The 22647-nt window shown below is 49.6% G+C and overlaps 2 protein-coding genes across 4 annotated transcripts; one reads left to right on the forward strand and one right to left on the reverse strand.

Moving 5' to 3' along the window:
* Positions 1-1370: 1370 nt before the first annotated feature.
* LOC134561208 (NF-kappa-B inhibitor delta-like) lies at positions 1371-10702 on the forward strand. Its single transcript, XM_063417995.1, has 7 exons — positions 1371-1424; positions 2483-2629; positions 5952-6003; positions 6665-6831; positions 7162-7278; positions 9744-9908; positions 10089-10702. Exons 1-7 carry the CDS (start codon positions 1380-1382, stop codon positions 10158-10160), a joined length of 765 nt encoding a protein of 254 aa, XP_063274065.1. The 5' UTR covers positions 1371-1379; the 3' UTR covers positions 10161-10702.
* Positions 10703-15216: 4514 nt separating this feature from the next.
* Positions 15217-21840, reverse strand: POU2AF3 (POU class 2 homeobox associating factor 3). Of its 3 annotated transcripts, none has more exons than XM_063417981.1 (5): positions 19671-19847; positions 19302-19396; positions 17775-17841; positions 16239-16459; positions 15217-15848 (listed from the first exon to the last, which is right to left on the reverse strand). In XM_063417981.1, exons 1-5 carry the CDS (start codon positions 19678-19680, stop codon positions 15522-15524), a joined length of 720 nt encoding a protein of 239 aa, XP_063274051.1. In that variant the 5' UTR covers positions 19681-19847; the 3' UTR covers positions 15217-15521. The 3 variants fall into 3 exon arrangements, with proteins under 3 accessions (XP_063274051.1, XP_063274049.1, XP_063274050.1); XM_063417979.1 differs by having other exon boundaries at positions 15218-15848; positions 16239-16462; positions 19671-19844; XM_063417980.1 differs by lacking the exon at positions 19671-19847 and adding an exon at positions 21660-21840 and having other exon boundaries at positions 15219-15848; positions 16239-16462.
* Positions 21841-22647: the final 807 nt, after the last annotated feature.

Raw genomic sequence — 22647 nt, forward strand, 5'->3', positions numbered from 1 at the left:
TAGAGCCAGATGTCCAAAGGGAAGCAGAGAAGTGTTTTCCCCATCACTGAGGGCCACCAGCCACTCCTGTGGGCTGTGACAACTCTTTGTCTTGTGCAAAATATAAAGAGTGGGTCCCTCTGGCCAGGAGTTTTGACAAAAATTAGCATTTAACAGGCTGATAGATTACAAATATGTCAATTAGGGAGTTGAACAGGCTGATCTATTACAAATATATCGATTAGGGAGTTGAACAGGCTGATCTATTACGAATATATCAATTAGGGAGTTGAACAGGTTGATATACTAGAAATATATTGATTAGGGAATTGAACAGGTCGATATATTACAAATATGTCAATTAGGGAGTTGAACAGGCTGATATATTACAAATATATCGATTAGGGAGTTGAACAGGTCGATATATTACGAATATATCGATTAGGGAGTTTGAACAGGCTGATATATTACAAATATATCGATTAGGGAGTTTGAACAGGGTGATCTATTACAAATATGTCAATTAGGGAGTTGAATAGGTCGATATATTACAAATATATCAATTAGGGAGTTGAACAGGTTGATCTATTACAAATATATCAATTAGGGAGTTGAACAGGCTGATATATTACAAATATATCAATTAGGGAGTTGAACAGGCTGATATATTACAAATATATCAATTAGGGAGTTGAACAGGCTGATATATTACAAATATATCGATTAGGGAGTTGAACAGGTCGATATATTACAAATATATCAATTAGGGAGTTGAACAGGCTGATATATTACAAATATATCAATTAGGGAGTTGAACAGGCTGATATATTACAAATATATCGATTAGGGAGTTGAACAGGTCGATATATTACAAATATATCGATTAGGGAGTTGAACAGGTCGATATATTACAAATATATCAATTAGGGAGTTGAACAGGCTGATATATTACAAATACATCAATTAGGCAGTGGTTGTTACCCCGGATGGTGAGATTCCCCCAGCACACCCAGAGCTGTATCACCCCAAAAAGCGATTTATACCTACAATTCCCAAACTGTGGAGGACTTTGACACCTCCCAGTGGAGAACCCCAGCTGAAAGAAGGTGCTGGAGTGGGAAGGAGGCAGCATGGCCAAGCTCAGGAGCGCTGAGAGCTCCTGGACACTGCAGCTCCTGCAGGTAGGAAGCCCTTCCCATGGGAATGGGAATTTTTGGGCTCACAGCATGGATTTGTGGGGCTCTGGGTGTAAAACCCCAAAAGGGGCAGTGCTACCCTGTGGAAATATTTGCTCCCAGCGTGGTCTGTTGGTGATGGGTGTCTTTATTTGCTGTCTTAGAATTCTGCATATTTATGCAGCTAAAGGCCTGAGGGCCCACACGCTGGCAGCTGCAGAGCGCATGAAACCCCTGAGGAGACTCGATGCCAAGGAGCACAGAGGAAAGGTAAAAAAGGGGTAAAAAGGGGTAAAAAAGGGGTAAAAAGGGGTAAAAAAGGGGATAAAAAGGGGGAAAAAAGGGGCCACTTTCCCCTGCAGGCAGCGGGGTTTGGGATGGGAACAGGCTTGGCATGAACAAGATTCCCCCAAAAAATCCAACTCTGCTCCTCTGCCCCTGCAAGGAAGGCTTGGCATTGATCGGCCTCACTTGAGGCAGGATTGTAAAATTCGGTGGCACGATCATAAATTAGGTGGGATGAGAATGAGCCCATTCTTTTTCCAGGCCATGATTCATGGAGTGATGTGGGAAAACACTGGTCCAGCAAAATATTTGAGCGTTGGCATCAGCCTCCGAGGCTGAAGGTTTTATGGCCAATGGACTCGTTCTGTAGCTGATGCATTTGGGGTTTAAAAAATGCTGGGTTTGGGTTGCCATCCAAATTTAGGGCTGGAGAACACCAGAGGGAGCCCAACAAGAGCTGGGAAATGTCCCCATCTCATGGTGCCATGTGGGATTGGGATTCCAAACCATGCTGTGAGCTGTGCTCATTCCTGACACCACAACCTTTGGGATTTCAGCCTTCACTCACCAGAACTTCCCTCACGCCTGGTTTTACGCCAGCAGCTGCTGCTGATGCATTAGGATTTTAACTTGTCTATTTTTCATATATTTATAGTCCTGAAATTCTTCAGAGCATGACTATAAAGCTCCACAGACTCTCAGCAACTGTTCTACTGTTTTATTCAGACAAAACAATTCTTCTCTAGGCCTGGAACTGAAGGACACCTCATTGTCTCAGGCCCTGAAAAATATAAATAAAAGTGAATTGTGAGGGGAGCAAACTGGGAGAATGTGACTTCATTACCTGAAATTATAATTAGAGGATTAACCCCTGATATGTCAATGGAGCAAACATAAAATTGAAAACTCGTGGCCATCATCCACCTTGAGTGCAGCCCCTGGGAGGTTCTGACTGCTCAAGGTGTACCTGTTTTAGGCAGCCACCCCGAGGCATCAGTGCCAGGCTCTGGTGGCACTCAGGGGTGTCTGTGCTGCTGTTTCAGACTCCCCTGCTGGTGGCTGTCACCGCCAGGCAGGCTGCCATCGTCCACGACCTCATCCAGGCAGGAGCAGACCTCAACGCCGTGGACAACAAGGGGCAGTCGGCTTTGCACCTTGCTGCAACCTATGGCTATGCCCAAGTCCTCCAGGTAGGAGAAATTTTATGGGTTTTTTATCCTTGCTGGGGCTTCAGGATCAGTCCAATTCCAGCTGCCATGGGTATTCCTGGATAGAGGGTACCACTAAGTACCTCCTGTCCAAGTACCTCGGGCAAAGCTCCCAGGCACAGGCAACACTTAGCAAGATCAGTTATCAGTGATTCCAGCTCTTAGCAAGCTCAGTTATCATTGATTTCAGCTCTTAGCAAGCTCGGTTATCATTGATTTCAGCTCTTAGCAAGCTCAGCTCTCAGTGATTTCAGCTCTTAGCAAGCTCAGTTATCACTGATTTCAGCTCTTAGCAAGCTCAGTTATCATTGATTTCAGCTCTTAGCAAGCTCGGTTATCATTGATTTCAGCTCTTAGCAAGCTCAGCTCTCAGTGATTTCAGCTCTTAGCAAGCTCAGTTATCACTGATTTCAGCTCTTAGCAAGCTCAGTTATCATTGATTTCAGCTCTTAGCAAGCTCAGTTCTCAGTGATTCCAGCTCTCAGTGATTCCAGCTCTTAGCAAGCTCAGCTCTAAGTGATTTCAGCTCTTAGCAAGCTCAGTTCGCAGTGATTCCAGCTCTTAGCAAGCTCAGTTATCATTGATTTCAGCTCTTAGCAAGCTCAGTTATCACTGATTTCAGCTCTCAGTGATTTCAGCTCTTAGCAAGCTCAGTTATCATTGATTTCAGCTCTCAGTGATTTCAGCTCTTTGCAGGTTCAGCTCTCAGTGATTTCAGCTCATGACTTGCTCAGTGCCTTGGCAGACACAGGGAGAGAGAGGAGAAGCACTGGATGAGGTTCCACAGATGAATCTTTATTGGCATCCTCTGTGAAGGGTTTCAGGGACAGCTCTTCTGCTGAAAAAGTGGGGTTTATACAGAATACCAAGGTTTTGAGAAATGGCCCAATGGAGTGAGTTGGGGTAAAAGTGACCTCTTGTCCCACAGGGAGATAAGAGAGGGTCCGAGGGCAGGAGAGGGGTTACTTGGTCCAGTCACCATGACCAGGCATTTCTTTGTCTTGACCAGGCATTTCTTTGTCTTGACCAGGCATTTCTTTGTCTTGACCAGGTATTTCTTTGTCTTGACCAGGCATTTCTTTGTCTTTAGGCCACTGATCTCCAGAGAGGCTTCTCAGGCCTCATGGCTGTAACAGATTTTAATTGCTGGCAGTGTAAAACCACAATAAAGTGTTGGTGTGGTGTCTTTAAATAAAGGCAAGGTCTCAGGGAGAGATGGAGGCTGAGCAAAGGCTCCTTGTGTCAGGAATTGACTCCCCAGGGTGGGTTTTGTTCCTGTTTTAGGGCTGTACTTGGAGTCTGCTGTTACAGTGGAAAATTCTTTAGTGGCTCTGTGAGGGGAAAGAAATTATTTCTGCAGATCACAGATCTGGACGTGCTGGTGGCAGTCCCCAGCGTGGCTCAGCACTGGAGGGGTTTTTTGGTTTTTTGGGTGTGCTGGGAGGCCACAGCAGGCTCAGAAAATGCCTGGGGGAGACAGAGTTGTGTCTGTGCACTCAAATGCCACAAAATTCAAAGGTGCTGATGGCTCAGGGGGGATTCAGTTGGAACTAAAAACATGCTGGAATGTTCCCCAGCCACGAGGTGTGAGGAGAGGAGCTCTAAACCCCCTCCCTGAGGGCACTGTCATCCACACAGGAGCAAAATGTTGTGTCCAGACTCAAGCCAGCAGAAAAGAGATGAGATGTGACCCTGCAGATGGAGACAGCCCAGGCACAGCCTCCAAAATAAGGCACATTTGTCAGATTTTCCTTCAAAACCTGGCTTGTATGAGCAAATCTTTGCTTCCCTGTTGCTTCATGGATTTCTCTGCAGACAGGGAGTGCACCTAAGCTCTGTGCCAGCCCTGAGCAGCAAATTAACACCTTAAAACAGGCCCTGTGGGAATTTTGAGACGGCATTCCACAGCAGGGATCAGCAGCCTGTGAGTCTGAAACGCTTCACAGTTGCCAAGAAAATAAAATTTATTAAAAAACCCTGTGTTGAGCCATGTTAGACCGAGCACAGGGAGAGTTTGGTGGCTCTGCTGAGCTCCCTGAGGGCAGGGGACAGGGGTGAGGTGGCAGGGGGTGCCCGTGGTGCTGGCACCACGTCCAGCATTCGTTAGCTGTGCCCGCACGTGCCAGGAGCGGGCGGTTAATGTGTAACACAGCCAGTTCTCTGGAAAACAGGTGTTTCCCTAAGGAGGAAAAAGGCCTTTAATCCACACGATGCCAACAAAGCCTCGCAGAGTGCCTTGTGGTGGTTTGGATTGCAGGGTTCCTTTGTTTGGTTTTTCTTTTGTGGGTTTTTTTTTTTCCTTTTTTTTTTTTTTTTTTTGCTGTGACATAAAAAGGGAAAACAGGCAGAGACTTGCTCCTCGCTGTGGTCAGAGGCATGAAAGGTTTTATGGTTTATTTGTTTATTTTATTAGTTGTTTTTTTTCCTAATGGATTAACTATCTAATCTCTAATAAGCACCTCAGAGCTAGCTGTCAATATTTGATCTGTACATATTTTCTTTTTGTTGTAAGGAGATAAGTCAAGCCCTAACCGTTCTGGATGATCTTTCAGTGGGAGGATTCTGTCCTGAGCCTTTTTTCACTTGACACTGATGAGTCACTGCAAAAATTCTCAGCCATTAATGTCAACTCCTTGCTTTATTCGATCAAAAAAAGAAAAAAATAAATTCTTTGTGATAATATAGACAAGGAGCTACTCAACTCCATCGTGTTAAATCTATAATTTTCTTATATTAAAGAGTTTTTGAGTTTTGATTCTCTGCTAAACCCAAGAAATTCTCATCTCCAGACCACAATTCCTGGTGTTTCTGTACCCTCACTGCCACAAGCTGAGGGCTTAACTTTACACACTGAAAATAAAAGAGTAAATAAATCCTGTCAGTGTTGGCAAACTTTTAGGCCATAAAGTTTGGCTACAGCTGTCAAGGAGAGATTTTCATTTGTCCTTGTCAAGGATCACTCAGGATAATAAACATGTACTGGTGTTAGTGGTGTCTTTGCCTAATCCAGGGTGAAAGTGAGGAGTGTGACACTCCTGAGCTGGAGGCACTGACTGAACTTTACTGTTCTGAACTGAGAATCTAAAAGGAATAACCTGGTGGGAGTAAAAAAACCAGGAAATGTGATCAACTTGAATGCTGGGAACATTCACAGCACTGGAATCTAGTGTTGAATAATAGTTAATTCTGCATTAAATTATAATTATCTGATGTTGTTTGATTTTGCATCTTGTTAGTTTTGCCTGATTTTGGCTTGCACAGTGTTCTGCTGAACTAAAATTCTGCATTCCTCTGTTGTCCCCAGGTTATCCTGTCACTGGGTTTCCCTCTGGACTTGGAAATGAAGGATTTTGAAGGTAAAAACCTTTGCATGAGTGGTGTGAAAACCTGTATTGGATATTTCATTGCCTGATGCTCGTTGGGTTTTTTTGGGTGTGCTGGGAGGCCACAGCAGGCTCAGAAAATGCCTGGGGGGAGAGAGAGTTGTGTCTGTGCACAAAAATGCCACAAAATTGAAAGGTGCTGATGGCTCAGGGGGGATTCAGTTGGAACTAAAAACATGCTGGAATGCCCCAAAAAGGAGAAAAAGGAGAAAAAGAAGAAAAAGGAGAAAAAGGAGGAAAAGGAGAAAAAGAAGAAAAAGGAGAAAAAGGAGAAAAAGGAGAAAAAGAAGAAAAAGGAGAAAAAGGAGAAAAAGAAGAAACCTGAGAAAGGCTTGTGCCTCAACAACACCTGCCCAGGTTGAATGAATGATTGAATAAATGATTGAAAAAATGATTGAAAAAAATGATTGAAAAAATGATTGAAAAAAATGATTGAAAAAAATGATTGAAAAAATGATTGCATAAATGGATAAATGATCGAATGAATGATTGAATAAATGAATAAATGATTGAGTGAATGAATGAATGATTGAATAAATGATTGAGTGAATGCTCTCTGTGGCAGCCCTGCCTCCTCTCTGCCCATCCCTCTTTTCCTGGCGCTGTCCTCACCTCCATCCCGTGTTTTTTCCAGGCCATACCCCTCTCCACTGCGCTGTCCTGGCCCACAACGCCCTGCTGAGGGATCAGGGCGGGCAGGCTGTGCCAGAGGAGCAGCACAGGGAGCTGCAGCAGCAGAGCATGGAGCTGGAATCCTGCATCCATCTCCTGGTGCAGACCGGAGCCTCCATCTACAGCCGGGTGAGGATGGGCTCGGTCATCCCTGGGTTTGGGAATTCTCCCCCATTTGGTGCTCAAAACACAGAATTGGAGAAGGAAAGAGGTGCTGGCACAAGGGCCAAGCCTGTTCTCCTTGCAAGGGACTGCTGGCAGGGTGAGGTGCTGCCTTTTGGAGCTCCTGAAGCAGACACTGCACACTCAGAGGGTCGCTGGGGGAAGGGAGGTGTTCCCCATCAGCTGCAGAGCTGGCCTGTGCTCCCTCTGATGTGTTTATGGGATATCTCCAGCTTGTCCTGAATATCATTTCTTATTCTTGAGTTTCCATATTTTTTTCTCTCTTTTTTATAATAGGATGTGAAAAGCAACAAGACAGTTCTTCATTACACAGTGCAGGATGGAAACATCTCCCTGCTCAGGTACTTCCTGGAGCTGAACGCTTTCAACTCCAAGGATTTTGTCAACAACAAGGTAATTTTTGTCAACAACAGGGGTTTTTTACAGAGGGAAAGAGCAGAAGTTGTGAATCTGAACTTCTTTTCAACCCCAAACTGCATTTTCCAGTAAACAGGAAAGCAGCACCTGGCTTGAGCTCTGTCATGAAAAGCAGGGCCCTGTCCCAGCAGGAGATGACACAGTGAGAGGGAGATAAGCAGAGAGGAGGAAAAACATGGGAAGGGCTGCTTGAGGAGGAACATGAACTTTAAATTGGGCTGAGGGTTGAGAAAATCCAGTGATGCAAGGTTTGACAGCAGCACAACACCCAGAGGTGGCACTTCAGGGCAGCCAGGTATCGATTCATCTCTGCTGTCAAATGTGGCATCACAGGAAGGACAAAGTTCCTGTTTCCATCAAGGGACACGGGGATTCTTTCTGCCTTAAATTCTTTTTGTAAATTTTCTGGCACAGCCATCCCTAGGGTGGGTAAATCAGGCTGAAAACCTCAGCAATGCTGCCCCAGACCTCACCTGGGAGCAGGTCCTGAGCAGTGATCATCTCACACAGATGGAAAAGCAGCTCCACCCTCCTCCCAAACAAAACCCCGACATTCCTCAGCTGAGCCAGCACTGTCCCAGCAGTGGGGCTTTGGCTCTGGACAGGCTCTCAGCAGGGCTAAGGGGGTGATTCTGGCTCTGCCCTTCACCTCTGAGGAAGGGGACAAGGCTGGGGCTCCCTGGTTTTCATTTCAGCTGCACTCCCACCTTGCAAACTCCCCAGAGTTTGTGTCCCTCAGGAAGGGACTGAATTTCTTTGCAGACAAAGGGCAGCTTCACCTCTTTTACCCCTCCAGATTTCTGCTGGACTGGAGAAAAACATCTTTAGGCTTGTGCATGTGGGTAATGACACTGAGCTGGTGTTTTTCTGTCCAGTGAAGGGCTTCTCACTGCATTCTTTCTGTATCTTTAAAGACCCTCCAGGCAGGTGAGAGCCTGTCCATGGGAGTCTCTGTTGTCTCTTGATCACAATCCTGGGAGCGCTTCCTCCCTGATAGGATCACTTGGAGTCTTCAGCTGTCTGGGGCAGGGTGAAATCCTGGATTTTTTAGCTCTTGGAAGCGTGAAGAAGACAAGGAAACAGCCGTGTTTAGCTTTCCCTGGCTCACCCACTGCTTGTGCTTGTCTCACTCCAAACCTGTTTCCGTGGCATTTTCACAATCAGAAAAATATTGAAGCCTTGGAGGTGTTTTTCATCTGGAGGATTCCTGGAGCCCACCTTGTCTCAAACAAGACCTGTTAAAGTCAGCCTGAGGCTCCAAGGTCAGCCCTTGTCAGATTGCCTCATTGTCCTGGCCCATGCCTGGATTTGGAAGCTCTCAAGTGCTGACCCTTCCATTTTAACAAGAAATCCTGTAAAAAAGATCTTGTAATCCTTGTAACCATCCCTTGACTTTCTGGGATGATAAACTCGACAAAGATCTGCTTGTTCAGGGCGTGTAAAACATGCCTTATCTGAGGAAAAAACCTTCAAATTCTGCAATTTTATTTTCTGCTTCAGTTCTCCCTGATGTCTCCATGGTTAACAGGACCTGAAAAATCACATTTTTCATGTAATACTCTAACAAATGGAATATTAATGCAGGCAGCAATTTCTGTCCAGCCATTCCAATGTCGTGACAAAACCCATGACTGTTTCTGAGAGAAAAAAACCAAGCAGCTGCCTCAATGAGACTCTTGCAGACTAAAAATACCTCGCCTTGTGCGTTTGTTTATCAGCTTTTTCTCATTTACAGCCGTTACCAGTCATACCTGACCAGACAGGGCACAGATTTCTACACGGTCTGGTGGCACCAGAGCTTCTCCATCCATGCCTGGCTTCACAGCCAGCTCTGTCCTTCCTGTGCTAATCCTGCCACTGGAGCAAATCCGTGCTTGGCCTTGGGAATTTGCATTTTTCTGGCATTTGGAAGTGTTGGAAAAGGGGGCAGAGGGGATCCGTGGAGCACAAATGGGTGTGGAGCTTTGTGTGGTGGGCAACAGCGCGATGTGTTTGGTGTCTATAATCCAATTTAATGTTTCCCAGTGAAATATTTCTGTGCTTGTTACAGCCTTCTCTTTTTCCAGTTTCTGCTTCCATGAGGGTATGATTTAGGGGAGATTTCAGAGCAGTTTTAAGGGGGGATTTCAGAGGAATCATGCACGAGACTGTGATTTAGGGGAGATTTCAGCAGCCAGGGAATGTTCCTGCTTCAGGGCTATTTATCACCTACACTCAAAGCATCAAAACCCCCCAATTTGTGGTGCTCTAGCAAAGAAAAAAACCCTGAATCCACAACCCTCCTGCCTGGGAGAAACAGAGATCCTCCCTCACCTCCTGATGAGAAATCCCTTGAGGATTCTTCTCTCATTTCTAAGACAATTCTGAGCAGATGGCACAGCTCACCAGGGGGTTTATTTGAGTTTTTTACTCCTTTTTTTTTTCCCTTCCCCCTGCTTTAGGCCCATGGCAACACAGCCCTGCACATGGCAGCTGCTTTGCCTGGTGACAAGAACCAGCAGGAAATCATCCAGCTGCTCCTGGAGCACGGGGCAGACCCCAGCATCCGGAATTTGGACAATGACCAGCCCATCCACATGGCCCCTCCTGGAAAAGCTGGGGATCAGGTATGGGATCCACACTGCTGCTCTCCCCAACGCTGCACGCTCCAGGGGTGGCTGGGTTTGATGTTTGCAGGTGCAAAAATATTCCTGGTATATTTGGATGTTTATTTGGTTGTGCACGTACACGTAAATAATTGTGTGAGTGTTTTGGGTGGCTCCCTGAAATTCCACGTTTTTTGGCAGGTCAGGCATTTGCTGAAGAAAGGGAAAGTCTCACCTGCATTCAACCCCTGCCACAGGAATGCCAGATCCTGAGTTAACTGCAATTTATGGAACAGCTTCAACTCCAGCTTCTGCCTCCTCTAAAAACTGTGAGGGTGGTTCTGCAGCACACCCCTGCCCCTCCAGGCTTGAACCAGGCTGGGGTGAGAGTGTTTCTCAACCTGTGGCCACAAGCAGAAGATGAGCTCTCAAATGGGTGAAAACTCAGTTTTGGTAACAAAGAATGCGAATAAACCTCCAGCAAGGAGGTGAGCAAATCACGTAGCTGCTACATGAATAAGGGAATATTCCAAATAACTTCAAAGTAATGAAATCAAAGTACCAAGGTTTGATTTGGGAGCAGCTGAAAGCCTTGGAGGTGGCAGAGCACGAGGTGCCAGTTTGGCTGTAAAAGGTTGAGAAATGCTGCTCTGAGACATCCCCGAGCTGTGCCTGTGCTGGGGTCTGCAGAGAGGGACTGCTGCAAATGCTGCAGCCTCCGAGATGTGCAGTTACCCCTGCAGTGCAGCATCCTGCGGGGAGGGAGAGCCTGGATGGGGAGCTGGAGTCAGCCCTGGCTGGATTTCACCCGAGGGAATGGCATGGAATGGGAATGGGATGGAATGGGATGGGATGGGATGGAATGGAATGGAATGGAATGGGAATGGAATGGAATGGGATGGGATGGGATGGAATGGAATGGAATGGGATGGAATGGAATGGGATGAGAATGGGATGAGAATGGGATGGAATGGAATGGAATGGGATGGAATGGGAATGGGATGAGAATGGGATGAGAATGGGATGGAATGGAATGGAATGGAATGGAATGGAATGGAATGGAATGGAATTGAATGGAATGGAATGGGATGGAATGGAATGGAATGGGATGGGATGGGATGAGAATGGGAACGGAATGGAATGGAATGGAATGGAATGGAATGGAATGGAATGGAATGGAATGGAATGGAATGGAATGGAATGGAATGGAATGGAATGGGATGGGATGGGATGGAATGGAAATGGGAATGGAATGGAATGGAATGGAATGGGATGAGAATGGAATGGAATGGAATGGAATGGAATGGAATGGAATGGAATGGAATGGAATGGAATGGAATGGAATGGAATGGAATGGAATGGGACATCCAAACCCAAGAGCCCTGCGGGAGGGTCCTGCAGCTGGAATTCCCCACCCTCAGCCCTTTGGGAGGCTCTGGAGCAGCTCCCCATGGCCGGGCTGTCGCCCCAGCCCAAGAGGAGAACCAGGAGCTGTAAGAACAAGGACTGGGGCAGGTTTGTGAGATTCCCAATCCAATCCCAGTCTCCATCTCTGGTGGCACGGAACAGCTCTGGAAGCCCCTCAGGTGAGGAGCTGAGCCCTCCCCTGTGTGACACAGAGAATTTGGGTCTCCAGCAGCTTTGAGGGCACAGACCCCTGTGGCTCTGTGCACAGCGTGGTCAGGGCGCAGGGGCTGAGCATCTCCTGCTCCCATCCCCACCTGAGAGGGGTCAAACGGGTTCTTTTTAGCGTTTCTGTGAAATGATTTGTGAATTGCTGTGCAATCAGTGGCTCTGCCGGGGCCTGAAGGAGGGCAAGGCTGTGTTTTTCCCATCCTCAGGGCTCTGAGCTGTTTTCTGCTGGTTCCTCAGAGGGCACAGGTGCTTTCTCCAGAGGGATGAAGGGCAGAGCTCTTAAATCACTGCAGCCTCTTCCCTGAGCACCCACCGGCTGCCTCAGCGGGATTTCCTGAGGCACTCGCGGGCCTGGAGTGTTTGAACAACTGACATGAACAAAAGCTCTTAAGAAATGTGGAGATCTCGATTTTCCAGCCCTCCTCTCTGCTGTGGGGCCATTGCCTCTCACTGCACCTATCTGCAATCCTGCTGACAGCGAAGCAGACGTGTATTTGCATGTGTTTGCATAAATTTTCATGTATCTGAGCCCAGGCCAGCAAAAGCCTGTGCTGTCTCACTTGGAAGGATGTTACAACAGAGTGAGAGCTCTATCAGTGAGTTAGTGCTGTGTGTCAAGGCAAAATGAGGGATAAAATACCAATTTCTGGAACCTGCCAGCAGCAGAACTGTCAAACTGTTGTGAGAAGCACGTGGCACGTGAAAATGTAAAAAGCTTTTTGCCATCTAGAGATGTCTGTGAGGTGACAGAAGTCCCTTGGCAGCGAGTGAAAAAAATACAGGAGCTTTCTTTCCTAGAGTGGTTTTTCTCTTTATTATGTCATCTGTTGGGTGTCAATGGGAGTCTGGAATCATCACCACCTCCAAATAATCAGGGAAAATATCCTTTTAGGGGAGGAATGTGCCTCTATTAAAGCACCACCCTGGCAGCTGGTGCTGCAGGGAGGGGATGGATGAGGCTGGCAGTGGGAAGAGCCCGTGGCAGCCCCAGGATTCCTCCTCTGTGCTCAGCTTCCCACAGCTCAGCCAGCAGGAGCAGCCACAGTCCACGGGCTGCTCCTGTTGGCTTTGGACTGCAGCCACCAGACTGTTGGAAGCTGCTGCTTCCCCCTGTGTGTAAAACAATTTTCCCCTTCCCTTTCCCAGTTCCCGGCCTGGCTGTGAAGAAATTCACTTTCAAGGCTCAAACCTGTCCTGAGTGTCTTCTCTACTGGGGAGAATTTCACTGATTTAAGCAGTTCACAGTTCACCTCTTGATTTTTTATTGCTGTTTCAGGGGAAATGTAACTTCTGGAAGCTCAGCATTGCTGGCAGTGTGCGATATCTCTTTATTTGCAGAGTTTATCTCTTCCTACCCGTGGCTTTGGATAAGTTGCTAATAACAAAGGCTCGTTATCACCAAACAAACGCTCTGAAGTGGCACCATAGGAAAGCTGTCAGCCGGTTGGCAAGTGAAACTTTTAGATCAAATTCTCTGCTAGAGAAGCTGAAAATAAGAACCTTTTCTTTTCTCTGTGGCTGCGAGTGACTTCGGGAGTTATTGATGGCTCTGTAAGCACGAGGTGATCTCGGGTTTGTGTTTATAAAGGCAGCCAGGGCTTCACCTGGCAGGGACTGATGAAATGCCAACCTTTCACTAGCTCTGGTTTAGATATTTCCTTTAACTCCTTTTTTTTATTATTATTATTTTTGGGAGGCATAAAGGAGGGAAATAATACATTTCTCACAGCCAGAAAATGCACAACCTTTGAATGGCTCCTGTGTTGTGTTTTTTTCCCTTTCTTGTGTCAACAAGGCCTTGTGTCAACAGCCAGCAAGCTTTGACTTGTCCCCAGTGTGTCCCCTGGGGCTGCTGGCAGGGAGGTGGGGACAGCATCTCAAACGTGTTTCCAGTCTGGCACGGGGGGATTGCAAAACCACTGGAGAAGGAGCAGCAGGGAAGGAGGAAGAGGCTGCCAGGGATGGAAACGTTGCTGCTTGTGTGATGGAAGCTGATGAAACTGGAGATTTTGGTGTGGAGGAACATTTTGCTGGAAATATTTTCATCTCCTCCACTGCAGAGGGGGTTTTTTTTTGCCTGGATCAGGCACCATCCAGGAGAAGGATGGGATTTAGGGTGGTTTGAGTGCTGACACTGCTGTGCCCAGCAGTGGCATCAGGGGTGGGCACAGCCCTGGCACGGAGCAGTCCTGGGGAGGATCCACACCACGATATATTGATAAGTGTGCACTCTGCCAATAACCAATAATCAGAATTACACACCCACTCATCTGGAGCTCAGAGATATCTTGTCAGGCTCCAACACTTGCTGTGCACAGCTCGGCTGCTGCTGTGAGATGTGTTCATGAGTGTTCCTAAACCCTCATTTCTCATTTCATGATGCCCTTTCACTCCCTGGCTCTGCTAAGCTCAGGCCGACCTTGCCAAGCCACGGTGAGGATGTGGGCACCCCATTTCCTGCAGAAGCCTCAAATTTCTTGCCTCAGCCTTATCTTCTCCTGGCCCTTTCATGTTGCTGATAAGGGGCTTTGACGTGTGGCTCAAGCTGTGCCCGCTCCTGGGGCAGCAGGCAGGAGCAGCTGGTCTGGGAGAGCTCTGGGGCAGAATTTCAGCCCTTCAGTGCCCCAAAATTTCCCTCAGGGGCTGAAGCAGCTGCCAGCCCTAAAATGACACTTGGTGGGGTGTCCCTGCACAGGGGTGATCACACTTTAAATGCTGTAAAGTTGTACAGTGGTTTATGATTTATACAATAATATATATATTTTGCTGTGACCTCATTTATCACTTGGGCCAATGCTGAGAGTAATCAGGGGAGAAGGGGAGATATTATTTGAAGGTGTTAAAATATTTTAAAAGCATGTTTTGGAAAAAAACAAAAAAACCCCACTACCTTACAGAGAATAGAGAAAAAAAACCCAAACCCACTACCCTACAGAAGATAAAGGAACTGGAAAGATTTTCAGTTCAGTGTGGAACTGTCTGGACAATGTGAGCAAACAGCTGGATAGAATTCATATTTCTCTTCACAGGTGTAGTTATTTTCTCTTTCCAGTGGAATTTAATATGGAGAGATGCTTCTTTCTTTCTTTCTTTCTGGTCTAGGTGCTCAGCTGAGGAACTGAGTCTGCCTCACCAAGAGGAGGCAAGATAAAATCTTAGAAGGGTCTAGGTTTATGCAAGAAACAGGAAATCCTCAGGTATTACAAGTTTCCCATTATCTACTTTAAAAAAATCAGCTCCTGTTCAGCTGATTGTGCTGAAAACTTTTTATCAACAGCCCAAACTCAACCAAGGGCTGCCAAAACACATCGGCCTCTCAGGGAAATTCTGCCTCCACAGGGAGGCTGGAGCTGAGCATCAGCCAGAGAAGTTTGGCTCTGGATTTTACCTCCGAGGGGCCACGGGCTAACCCCTGGGCTGGAGTGGCAAACAGCAACTCTCCTTTTCTGCCAGAACCACTGGGAAACTCCGCCAGGGCAGCCTGAGCTGCAGCAGTGGCTGAGGAGCTGCAGACCCAGCTCAGAGCTGGGTGATGCACAGGGTTCTCTGGGTGCTGGATTAAATACAGACCTTTTGTCTGCTGGAAAGGGTGAGTGAGACCTTTCATGTCACAGAATCTCATCCTCCCCTCTGTGAGAGCAGGGTCAGCAGCCTGGAGCAGCAGCAGCAAAGAGAAGCCCTGACCTTTAGCACATGAAAAATGACCAGGCTTCAGCATTTGCACCAGATGATTTATTTGTATCAAAAAGAGCTGGTTTGATAAGGCAGCTTCAGATTTATTTAAAAAACAGCAACAATGAAAATAAAGAGGGAAAAAACCCCCACCAAACCACCAACAAAACACCCCTGAGCGTAGATTAATGTAGTGACAGCATCACGTAAAAAAATGTGTGAGTAGTGAAGAATAAACTGGACTGTGTTAGGCAGCACAACTTTGCATAGTTCATGGGCAATTTAATCTGATTTGGTTGGAGTGGATGTGTGAAACCACAGCCCCCATTAGCTGTAGCAAATGTCACAGCCCCTGTCCCTCCTGAAGAAGTCCTCGGCCAGGGCCAGGGGTGGCAGGAGCTCCGTGCAGTCCGTGCTGGGGCAGGGGCAGTGCTGGGGGACCCTGCTGTCCCTGTCCTGGGGACAGCAGCAGGCAGGGCTGGGGAAGGGGCAGGGGAGCTGCCAGGGCCACTCCTCCCCGGGGCAGCCGTGGGGTTTGGTGTCCAGGGCTGAGGGAGGGCTGGGGGTCAGCGGGGTGAGGGGAGACAGCTCGGGGGGAGAGCAGCTGGAGTTCCACGGGCTGGGCAGGCCGGCTGAGCCGGGCGAGGTGGCAGCCTGGAGTGTGAGAGAGAGGGGAAAAAAGAGGTAAAAAAGGGAGATTTCAGGGAAATGTGGCCAGCAGCCAGAATTCCTGTGCTGTCACCTTTCTCAGGCTGCCCAGGGAGATCTTGGAGGCCTAAACCCAAAGGCAGTTTCTGTTAGTAGGGACAACCCCTGGCAGGAACTGTGCTGCTATTTGCAGAAAACCTGCAGGGCCTCTAGAAGGGACATTCCCCACCCTGCAGCCTCTCCCAGTTTATCTGGGGCTCCCCATGGGAAAGCACTCAGAGCCCAGGAGCATCCCAGGCTCCTGAAAGCAGCCAGGTTCCCACATTCTGCCCCAGGATGTGACTCCCTCTCCCCTTGGGGACACCTCTGGCTGCTCCCTGGGGTCCCACGGCTCACCAGGTCCTGGTTGAAGCAGAGCTGGACTGGCTGGAAGGTGTCTGGGGTGTAGTGTGAGGACTGGAAGGAGCTGAAGGCTGGATCCGAGGGTGCGTCCGACTGCAGGCAGGAATCGATCAGCTGCTCCAGGTAGCCAGGGCTTTCCTCACAGGAGAGGCAGCTGGAAAACTGCCAGGACGGGCAGCAGCCGGGCACGGGAGGGATGGGTTCTGCTTCAAAAGCTTCTGGGAGAGAGAGGAAAGCAGACAGCAGCAAATTAATTCATGCCAGGTTTCAGTGCTCTGCTATGCTCAGCGACCCTGTGAGTTTAGACATTTAAACAGGGCCAGGTGAATTTGGTAGCAAAGCAGAAACCAGGAAGGAGATGCTCAAAAATGTGAATAACTCAGGGAATCCAGCCCCAAGGCTATAAAGCTCTTTAAATGCTGGAAACTCTTCTGGCCCCAGGCTTTTTGGCCAGGGATCCAGCTGGAAACTCCCTCAGCCTCTTGATCCTCTGGCCTCCCTTCTGTGCACTGTTTGCAGCCCCAGAAGGTGCCAGGCAGAGATTTGTGCCTTTGCCTCATCTCCAGACCCGGGGCAGCTACACCTGCAGGAAAAAAGGGGATAACAGGAGGATAAATTGCTTTTTTATCCTCCAAACAGCCAGACAGGAGACAAACCCCTGAGCAGAACAAATGGAGCAAGGCAGGGGTGGTGTGGCATTGTGACCATGTTACTGGCCAGAGGGTGAGTTCCTGGAAAGCTCCCAGCAGATCTGGCTTTTTAGAATTAATAATTCTAAATAATTCTTCTAAATATATCTAATAAATAATTCTAATAATTCTTTTCACACCGAGTTCAAACCTCTCCATATGAAGGGCACAGGTCTGAAGTGCACATTGCAGAGCCAAAGGTGTCTAGCTGGCTGTGGGGAGTGAGAAACACCCAAAATACATAAACTGATGGAGACTTTCCAGCCTGGAAAGGCCCTGGCGTGTCAGCTGTGGCGTGTCTCACGTTTCTTTATTAACATAAGCAAATGGATTCCCAGCTATCGATGATTTAACAATTTCCTTGTCCGTGCAATGTGTGCACTCACACCTGCCCAGCCTTTCCTTCTGGGTATAACTGAAGGATCTGTGAGCCCAGCGTGCCCCTCCCCTCACCCCTTCTCCCTTTTCCTTGGATATTCGCAGGCAGGAGGAGGAAATTCTCGGTGGTGCTGAAAATCTGGTGTTCCTCTCCCTGCTATGGATGCTGGCAGGAGAGGGAGAAGAGAACAGAACTCAGCCCCAGGGCAGGGGAGCTGCTCCTCAGAGGCACCCGCAGCCTGGGGAAGGCGATGTTATTCCCTGGGGATGAGCATCCCTTCCCCAAGGGGATGCAGCTCCTCGCGGTGGCAGGAATAACCACGGTGCGCTCCTGAGCTCCTCCACGGGCTCCTGGCGGCTCTGACTGGCCACACCTCGGTGGAGCCGGCCTCAAACGAGGGCTGGGAAGGTGGGAAAATGTGGGAATGGGGCAGGAAGGGCCGTGGATGGGGTTTGTACCAACCTGGGTGAGGCGGAGACACAGACTCTGCGAACTGGATGCTGCTGCTGCTGCTGCTGCCCCAGGACACCTGAGCAGAGAGAAGGGAAGGAGAGGAGCACAGAGCAAGGTGAGTCTGAATTTCAGAGAAAACTTTCCTTATTTCCCTCACAGCTGTGGCTGGGAAAACCTCCCCGCCACTGACAGGGCATTAAATTAATGTGAATAACATGATTTTTCCTGGGTGACAGCACCAAGCCGGGCTCTTTTTTGCTGCATTCCCCGTTCTACAGAGCTGCCTCTGAAAATAACGTGTGCTGATTTCCAGGAGCGTGGATTCCACAGCGGAGGGAATCCCGAGGAACTCGTAGGGATGGGCATTACTGAGAATGAGTAATTAACTACAGACATCCCATCAGACTGGATTGGTGTCGTTTGAGAACAGCTTCGTTTGTTAAGGAATGTTGGAAGCTGAAGCAAGACAGATCAACCACTTCTAGGAACCTGCTGGAAGGGAGAAATCCACCCCAAAAGCCACGGGCGTTTTCATGCTTGGGGCCCAGGATTTTACTCTGCAAGTACAAATACCACTGGTGGTTTTTCCCCTTAGTTTTAATTCATACATCCCCCCCACTTCATTCCCTTCATTCATGATGCTCTCGAGTGAGCAGCTCATTTCCCTGGCAACAACTTCCCAGCACATCCTGTGTATTTAATTCCTTAAACAGAGGCTCTTCTGGGCCGGGAGTGCCTTTTCTCCCTGGTGCAGATGAGGCAGACAGAGGTGGAGCTGAGCTTTTCTCACACCGGGGGTTTTGGGCAGGCCATACCTCGTGCAGGTCACCGGGGTAACCTCCCTCACCACCTCTGTTCATTTTTTCCTGTGTGGGCACCACAGGGGTTGTGTGAAGAGCTGGTGGGAACTGAGAAGGTTCCACGCAGCCCTGGGACACCTGATGAGGCTGCAGCAGGGCAGGAGTGACCCAGCGTTTCCAAAACCTGGAAATTCCAATTCTCCTCACCCAGGCCTCTCTGCCCCTGGCTCTCAGGCTGCTTTTTGTGCACTCAGCCGCAACAAGGAGCAGAAGCTGAAATCTGAAAGGCTTCAAGAGCTGCAGTGTCACGAACCAGGAAGAAATAAGGATTTGCCAAGCTCTTTATGCAAATCCCCAGAGTGGCCGGAGCTGGAGGAATCCTACAGAGGCTGGGAGGGGGATTGAGAGGGAATGTGCACAGTGTGTGTGCACACAGAGCTCCATCCCCAACTCCAGAAGGGATGGGGCTGCCCAGGTGAGTGAATCCCGAGGGGAGTGACTTTTCTGGAGCAGCAGCTCTGCTTTCTCCCTGTGTTTCTCAGATTCTCACTCCTTTAGGTCACTGCTGCAGCTGCTCTGACTGAATGTTCTTTCCCCCATCCTCACCAGCCTGTTCCACTCAGATTTTGGCCCAGAGATTACAGTCTTGGCAAAAAAAACCCAAACAAAACAAACCAAAAACACCGAAAAATGAAAAGAGGAGGTACAAAGCAAACACCACAATATTTTTACTCACTGCTGAACCAGTGGCTGCTTGTCGTGCTCTCCGCTGCTGCAGCAACTCCTTGACTGTGATCTTCACCCTCACACCTTGGTACACCTTGGGCTTTCCTGGAAGAATTTGTGAAAAAAACACTTTGCAAGGAGGGAGAATCTCAGAGCAAACAGCAAATCCAGCAGGTTTTCAGGTGTGCTCGATGTGCAGAACAATTAGAATTAACGTGGCTAATTGTGTTTGCAATCACCCTCTTTAACACCTGCTATTCCAGCTTGGGACAAGCAGACACTCGTGAAAATCTTGCTGTTGATAATATTTAATAACCACATATTTTATTTTTCTCTATCTCCTTATTCCCCCTGCCCCCCTTTCCAGCTTTCCCAATACCAAGCTCCATCTGGTGCTGCTGTTGGATTCATTTAAATTCCTGACATATTTGCCTCTCTCGGGACCTGAAAATAAATGTGGGAAGCGCTTCATCTGGCAGATGAAGCCCAGGAATAAAACAATGGAAATATGTGGGTGGTTATTCAGAGAGCTAAACAAAACATCAATAAAATGGCTGCTTTCTTTCAAAGCCAAGATTATCTCTTTTATTCTGCTCATGTACAACTCCTACTTATTTCAAACAAGAATTTAGGGTGTGTTTAATCCAGCCAGAACTAACCAGCAATCACCAGTCACTGCCTGATGAGGGATTTTTAGGACAGGAAATGATGAAGAATTTAGTTCTTCTGAAAAACCACTTTCACTTGTTGTACTCATGGTAAAACACTCAGAACCTCTGGCAGTTGTTTCTGTCCTCACTCCTGTTTTAATCCAAACCACACAATAAAAGGAAACACACCCAGACTGGTCTCTGCTCTCAAGAAATGCCAGAGCAGGGAGCAGACAGCCCTGAAGGAGGCACCAAAAATAAACTCCCAGCAGGAGAGCAGCAGTGCCAGAGCTGATCCCGGCCTTCCAGTGCCACCCCTGGGCACGGAGCAGGCAAGCTGCACTGTGCCAGGAGCTCCTGGCACGAAAACAACGCCGGGTTCTGCCCACACAGCCGGGGAATCCTGCACTGCAGGCGCTGTCCTGTCACCTCTGCCAGCCCTCCCTGTGTCCCCGTGGTGCCCTGGGGGAGGACAAGCTGTGACAGGCACCGGCCCCTCCAGGGAGGTGGCAGGGCTGCCTCTAGGGCAGGCAGCTGGGGATTATTCATCTCGTGTTTTGGTGTTTCCTTTCTGTTCAACAAACTGGAGATGGGGAGGGAGGGTGGGATTTGAGGAGAACAGAGCTCCCTGCACCTGAGGGCTCCCAGGGGACAGCGCCTTCCAGCAGGGACACGGGTGGGGTGGCGAGGGTGGGCACAGGGTGGGCACAGGGTGGGCACAGGGTGGGCACAGGGATGGCTCTGGGGTCAGGGTGATGGGGGCCAAGGGTGGGCACAGCGTGGGCACAGGGATGGCTCTGGGGGATCAGGAGCAGGGTGACACGGACAGGCTGGGGACGAGGAACAGGGTGACAGGGACAGGCTGGGGATCAGGAGCAGGGTGACAAAGACAGGCTGGGGACGAGGAGCAGGGTGACAAGGACAGGCTGGGGACGAGGAACAGGGTGACAGGGACAGGCTGGGGATCAGGAGCAGGGTGACAGGGACAGGCTGGGGATCAGGAGCAGGGTGACACGGACAGGCTGGGGATCAGGAGCAGGGTGTGATGATTCTGGGGGTCAGGGTGATGGGGCTGGGGGTCCAGGGGAAGGTTGCTGGGGTGGGCTGGGAGCAGGGTGACAGCGACAGGGGGTGGACTCGGGGTCGGGGAGCAGGGTTGGGATTCAGGAGTGGGGTGTGTGGGGAGGGCACCCAGAGATGGCAGAGAGGGCACGGAGAGGTGCAAGGAGGGCACGGAGGAGTGGGGTGGGCACACAGGGATGGGGGGTGGGCACACAGGGATGCAGAGAGCGCACCCAGAGGTGCGGGGTGGGCACACAGGGATGCGGGGTGGGCACACAGAGATGCAGAGAACGCACCCAGAGGTGCGGGGTGGGCACACAGAGATGCAGAGAGCGCACCCAGAGGTGCGGGGTGGGCACACAGATGTGCCGGGTCCCCTGTCACCCCCCGGCGGGGCTCGCAGCCCAGCCAGCCCGGCAGAAGCCCCGCTCGGTGCCCGGCGGTGCCGGCGGAGCCCCGTCCCGAGCCGGCGGCGCTGGCACCCGGCGGGCAGCAGCCGATCCTTCCCTGCCTCCTCCCTCCCTCCTCCCCGCCCTCTCCGCTCCCTCCTGCCTTGGCAGGCGGGATCGCCTCGCTGGCGAAGTGACCCCGGCGAACCCCGAAACGGCCCCAAAAGGGGGTGCCGGGGGCCGGCAGGGGCTCGGAGCGGGGCTTACCGGACATCCCGAGCCGGAGCGGGCAGCACCTCGCCAGGTGCCCGGTGCAGCAGCAGAGGTGGCCCCGGCCCCAGCCCCACAAGCTGGCAAAGGGGGCAAAGAGGAGTCAGGCTTGAAATTTGGGGCTGAAGGGACCTGCCTGCCCGGTGGCAATGGCAGGTGGATCCTGACAATATTATTGTTTTATCCCCACGGGTATAAGTTTGAGTTTTTCTCTCCTAATGCCAAGTATTTAAAACCTCTAGAAACCAATGATTTGACAATCAATGATTGCGCGATACTTTCAATTTGAATATTCAAAGGCTCCACAAAATGGGCTATCTTTTTGTGAAACCGAGCACATCCCCATCTAGCAGAGGGTCTGGGGGAATAGGATTTGCTGGGGTCACCCTCCCCACCCTGTGCTTTTGGGACATTTGCAGGGTTTTACCCATCTTTCCCTGAATGAAGCAGATGCCTCCAAAGCAGCTCAGTGTTTTCCCCTCAGATGCACAGGCTGCGCTCCAGCCCTCTCATGTTTCATTTGCTACCTGCAGTGAGCACTCTGCGAGGGACACACTTGCTTTTGGCACTTTTTTTTCACGTTTTAAGGCTAAATTCTGAGGGTTTGGGGCCAACATGGCAGCGGGCAGGTGTGGCCTAACAAAGGGGCTGCCCTGGGCACCCAGGTGGGTGAAGTCACCTGAGCCCCACTCCTTCCCACAGCATTCCCTCCCTCTGCCTGGATGCTGGGCCCCCGCTGGGGTTTATTTGTGTTTTCCCCCAGTTCAGGCTGTTTGCTATGCTGCACAATTCAGCTTTTTCTGCCAATCCTCGGGGCTGGCCTGCCCTGGGAGCTGCAGCCGTGGGGTTCAGTGTGTGGCTCAGACTTTTGGGGTGACCATCCCTTCACAGCTCTGCTGTCACAAGGGTTTTAGGCTGTTTTAAAGCTTTTCCCTGGGGACCACAGCCTCTGCCATGGGCAGGCAGTCCAGACAGAGAGCAGGCC

This window comes from Prinia subflava, chromosome 22, assembly GCF_021018805.1.
Source record: "Prinia subflava isolate CZ2003 ecotype Zambia chromosome 22, Cam_Psub_1.2, whole genome shotgun sequence".
NCBI classification, from domain to species: Eukaryota; Metazoa; Chordata; class Aves; order Passeriformes; family Cisticolidae; genus Prinia; species Prinia subflava.

Coding starts and splice junctions, on each gene's coding strand:
- LOC134561208 (XM_063417995.1), top strand. CDS start 1,380: ATGAAACCCCTGAGGAGACTCGATGCCAAGGAGCACAGAGGAAAG. Junction 2,630..5,951: donor GCTATGCCCAAGTCCTCCAG/GTAGGAGAAATT, acceptor TGTTGTCCCCAG/GTTATCCTGTCACTGGGTTT. Junction 9,909..10,088: donor CTGGAAAAGCTGGGGATCAG/GTATGGGATCCA, acceptor GTTTTTTGGCAG/GTCAGGCATTTGCTGAAGAA.
- POU2AF3 (XM_063417979.1), bottom strand. Junction 17,842..19,301: donor AAGCAGCCACTGGTTCAGCA/GTGAGTAAAAAT, acceptor CTCTCTGCTCAG/GTGTCCTGGGGCAGCAGCAG. Junction 16,463..17,774: donor TGTGTCTCCGCCTCACCCAG/GTTGGTACAAAC, acceptor TCTCTCTCCCAG/AAGCTTTTGAAGCAGAACCC.